At 37.2% G+C, this 4,930-nt stretch overlaps 1 protein-coding gene across 1 annotated transcript in view; it reads left to right on the top strand.

Annotated features, from left to right (window-relative positions):
* Positions 1-2,816: 2,816 nt before the first annotated feature.
* alpk3b (alpha-kinase 3b) overlaps positions 2,817-4,930 on the top strand; it is a 15,541-nt gene continuing 13,427 nt past the window's right edge. The window contains exon 1 of the mRNA XM_016273236.1: positions 2,817-3,278. Within this exon, the coding sequence (XP_016128722.1) occupies positions 3,145-3,278 (134 nt within the window). The 5' untranslated portion in view covers positions 2,817-3,144. The remainder of the gene's footprint in view (positions 3,279-4,930) is intronic.

The raw sequence follows: 4,930 nt of genomic DNA, 5'->3' as shown, positions 1-4,930 counted from the left end.
AGATTGTAAGTTTCATCCAAAGCAATAGCAGACTGAAACGAAAAAATGCCGTAGCTCAGAAGACAATCTGAATGGATAATGAATCACACTGTTATACAATGACTCGGCTGTGCCTGAGCCGTGATCTTCCTACTCACTGTATAGCATCAGATTATTATTTTCTGTAAATGTCATCACCTTTATTTTTATTGTTTCATACCATAAATGGTTTACCCTGTGTTGTACCAAGAATACATTAAAGCAGTTTATTTTTATGTTTTTCTAAAAAAATAAATAAACCTTCTCCAAACATACTTTTCTGTAGTTTTTATGAGTTTTACTGACAAGCCCATTAAAAAACAAATGAGAAATGCCAAGGTCTGTAGCAGGGCCGTGCAGAGACCTTTGGAGGAGCAGGTGCTCAATGTTTATATTGCTGTGTGTAGAACGTTAGCTTCATTTTTAATATTTAATTTGAATGAAATGTAATTTCGTCCCCGCACTTTATTCGGGCAGGTGTGTTCACGTAGAGGTTTCTAGATTTAAATTCAAAGAGACAGTATCGATAGTCTATGCATGACCTGACGTTTTATTCGTATCCAAAATGAGGAGAAGTGAATATCTGGAGCGCTCAACACTCTCATGCAGTGTGTGTTTAATTCATACCCGAAGCTGGAGGGCGCTCTCGTGCAGAAAGTCCAAAACAGACTCATAGAAGGTATGACTTAAGACGTGCAGGAAACCCTAATATGGACGAAAGCATCCGGCTATCTGTAGCTGAGCTGAATAAAAACGTGAAGACAATAAACACACGATTGCGAAAATATACGGTTTATGTGTGTTTTTCAAGTTATCTCCAGGTAATAAATAAACTTTATGAATAATGCAGTACTGAATGACATATCATTTAGTAGCCTATAGAAACTATACATTTCCTGCCTTATTCTGTGATAAAAATGGGGAAAAGGTGCTGGTAGTAGCCTTTATAAACCGATCATAAAATTGTCATTAGGAAAATATTGAACAAAAATATTATAGCCCCTTGCTAGAGCTAACCTTACTTCAACAGGCTAAAAACAGCAATATAAACAACAGCTGTGCATGCTCTCTTCACGCAGTTCTTGTATAATAATAATAATAATGTAATGATATAAGTATACAAGCACACCGCTCCGCTGAGAACTGCACTTACCGGCAGCCGCGGACATTATGAAGACATCCTGGTAGTGTGCTACATTAAAGGGGTCTGAGGGATAGTCCCTTATGAGATCCTCAGGTGAAAGGTCATCATCATGTGGATCATTTTATGTACGACTAAATTATTATTCATTCATTTTATTAATAGTTAGATTGGGCAGGCCTTCACAAAATGGCGTTTAATAAAAAAAAATAAAAAAAAATTTTTTCCTTGACAAAAGGGCACTTTGGGCATCAAGGGGAAAAGGGGCAGGTGCTCAAGCCCCCCACCGCACCCCTCTCTGCACGTGCCTGGTCTGTAGTACGTGATCTTGGTTCCATTTTTAGTTTTTTAAGAAACTGCCTTGGAACCGTGTGTAAATGTCCTTTCTCAACATTGTTATTGAACTATTTTGGAATAATTAAATCATTTTCAGTAAGCTTGCTGAGATCCTCTGAGACATCGTAGGACCAGAAACTACTCCAAATGGTCTTATTTTCTATAAACAAGTGTAACCTACTGATGTGAAAGTGCATGGTAAATGACCATAGCTAATATCTTAATGGATTTGATTAATCAATCTGAGTCTACAGACTAGTAGAGTGATCGCTGTGGTAATCGTGGCAGTGTTAAGCCATTGCCACTAGTCGGCAGAAACACTCCTTTAATCAGAAATCTCCCAACAGATTTTCACATATTGCTCATGTTGTGGCAAACCTAACAAGGGGAGGGGTGAGCTCATATAAAGAAATTCATGTCAAAATATGTTACAAAATATGTCCAAGATACCATATTTTCTATGTAAATCCTCAAACTGGATCATTTTACCTCTAAGATATTGGATATTAATTAACTGAATGCACAAAGTTTTTTTTTTTGGTTCAGAGAACCAAACTTTTTTACTTCTATTCATCAAAGAATGCTGAAAAACTGTATTTCTGATTTCTGAAGGATTGTGTAACACTGAAGACTGGAGTAATCGCTGCTGAAAATTCAGCTTTGCCATCACAGGAATAAATTACATTTCAAAATTAATTAAAATAGACAACTGTTTTATTTAAACTGTACATAATATTAATATTAAACATATTATTAGTGTACTGTAATCAAATAAATGCAGCCTCGGTGAGAATAAGAGACTTCTTTCGAAACTATTATAAATCTGACCCCAAACTTGTGAATGATGGTGTCTATAAACAGACTGAACCCATGTTATAAAAAGGATTCAGGGGATCCTGGTGTGACCTGATGCTCACCTGCATGCGGCACCACAGGTCCAAATCCTTCACAAGCTTATGATACTTCCACTAATGCACATTGGATGAAAACTAGCAGGACCCCATCAGGAGATGTCTGTGTAACTACAGTTTCATGGTGCTTGGAAAGGAACCCCATGTCTTCAAATGCCTCACTTTATAGTCTGCATTAATGGAGCTCAGAGAAATGCCATCAGGCAGACAAGCAGGTTTACTTGAATCGGCAGTCCATTTAAGGGTTATGCTGGGTTACTACAAGACTTACGTTAGTGGTACTGGCCATGTACTGACCTTGAAAAAATTATTTAAGGACTTCCATCATCGATTTCAGTAAGAGATGGACGTTTTAGTTGACAGCAAAAAAAAAAAAAGCTAGTGAGTCGGTTTTGGAAAATGCGATGTGCTTGTGTGCCTATTTGTGGCCTTGCTATAATTATCCTTCATGGCCACGCAAGCTGCAGACTGATTGGAAACAGTAGAGTCTTATGCCCCGGTGCACCACCCCAGGAGTCCAACAGCACAGAAAGAAAACACTGAGCTTAGAGCGCACCCCCGAGTGTCCAAGTAAAGACAAAAACATATGGAGAATCTACTGCTGGGATGCTGGCTGTGATGACAGAAGAGTCTTGCTGGTCTCCCTAACTTTCTTTTGCAGTTTCTTGTGGACAGGCTTTAAGAATATATGCTGGATATAGGCAGCTGACTTTGAGTGGACACTTATAGACTAAGAAGATGAGTTCCAGAAGGCTGATGAACCGTTCGCTCTCGAGTGATGGAAGGTCTTACTACGGTGGCAGTGATATCAGCTCTCAGAATAGAAGGGTTGGCTGTAGGAGCTACCTGAGCAGTGTTCGATCTGAAAGCAGGTATAGGTTTCTGATTCCTGATGTAAAATGCATTTAATGCTTAACTGAAAGTATAATTAAATGCTTAAACATTATGACTTCTATCCTTACAAAAGCATATAGATACATATTAAAGTTAAGGGCTAGTAACTAGAGGGTTGCTTGTTTGATCCCTGTGAGTGAGTCATGAGCCCTCACTATTGAGCCCTTGTATAAAGCACTTAACCCTAAACCTGGGCTGTCCCTGTAATATGTGGATAAATGCATCTGTTAAATGACTGCTTTCTAAATGTACATGTTTATAGTGAGTGTTATAAATAATGCAATGGTACTTAAACAACAATCTAAATAGACAGGCCTATATAAACGGTACATAAATAATGCATACTAAAAGCCATAAGCTTCCTCAGACTATAAATGAATTCTAGCTTACATGACATTTAATTCTGAGCAAACAAATAAATGAAAAAATAGAATGTGTTTGCCTAAAATACTGAGTGATTCTGGGATTCCTCACTGAGAGAAGTCATTTTCTTACTTTACTGCCAATAGTTCAGAGCTCCACCACTGGTCAGTCGAACTCTTGAATGGCTTGTGTGAAGGTCATAATGTTATAAATAAGTAGTCTACAGTGCCAGCCTCAATAAATGACTTTTAGTGTTTACCAGTGTGCAGTTTACCACACCAGCAGCGGTTTGCATTATATAACATGCATTATATAAGTTGGGGTAGAGTGGGGGAAAACGCCCCCCTTAAGGACTGTGTAATTTTTTTCTGTGAGACAAAAGTTAAATGTGTTCAGAAAAGTTATCATAGTTTTAGTGACGATGACATAAATTATAAACAAAGTATGAAAAATATCCAGAGTTTTCATGTTATTAGATTTGTAACAAAAATGTAATTTGTACCAAGGGGGCATTTTACCCCACCTATGACTATAGATTTGTTATCCCAATTCAAAGCTAAACTCAAAACTCACTTATTCAGAATAGCTTATCCTACATGATTACTGTCTACACTCAAATCTTTAATAGTTTTTTTTGTGTTGGAAACTGCTCCTTTTCTTTTTATGGTTCATTGATATGGTTATTTATTGCTGTTTTATTTGTTGTTCGTGATGTACGGTGACCTTGATCGATTTGAAAGGTAAGTTTACTATATTTAGTGTAAGTTTACTATATTTAAGGGTGGATCATTTTATCAGTTGTTTATTGCAACAATACATAACTACAACAACTTTGTATTGTGCTCTTATGAAAGTTTATAGCATGATTTGTGAAAATTTACCAAATGACATAGCATAGACTTCTTCATGGCTAGTTTTACGTATTTCCTTTCATTCTGTAACCTACTTGTTCTACAGATCTGTGTGTACTAGTGTTAAATGCTACTGTTTTTGACAGCGTTGATAACGTTTATGACAGATAATATCATGATAATTTTTGCGTTTCCCTCACCGAATGTCGTATCCTGTTAGCAAAAACCTGTCCATGGGCTTTTTTGATTGCTTTCAGTTTAAGTGCCGGTGTCATCATGAGAAATCGAGTCCCCCCTAGGGATGGGCGTATCGAACCGAAGTATCGATATATCGATACTGACGCGAGTATCGAAAGTATCGATACTCAAACAAAAAATATCGATACTAAGGTGCGTTTTATTTACCAGTGGTTTTG

The sequence above is a fragment of the Sinocyclocheilus grahami genome, unplaced genomic scaffold (assembly GCF_001515645.1).
Source record: "Sinocyclocheilus grahami isolate Dianchi unplaced genomic scaffold, SAMN03320097.WGS_v1.1 scaffold76.1, whole genome shotgun sequence".
Classification (NCBI taxonomy): Eukaryota; Metazoa; Chordata; class Actinopteri; order Cypriniformes; family Cyprinidae; genus Sinocyclocheilus; species Sinocyclocheilus grahami.
The sequence above is the reverse complement of the archived record's forward strand: the minus strand, read 5'-3'. Positions and strand labels throughout refer to the sequence as shown.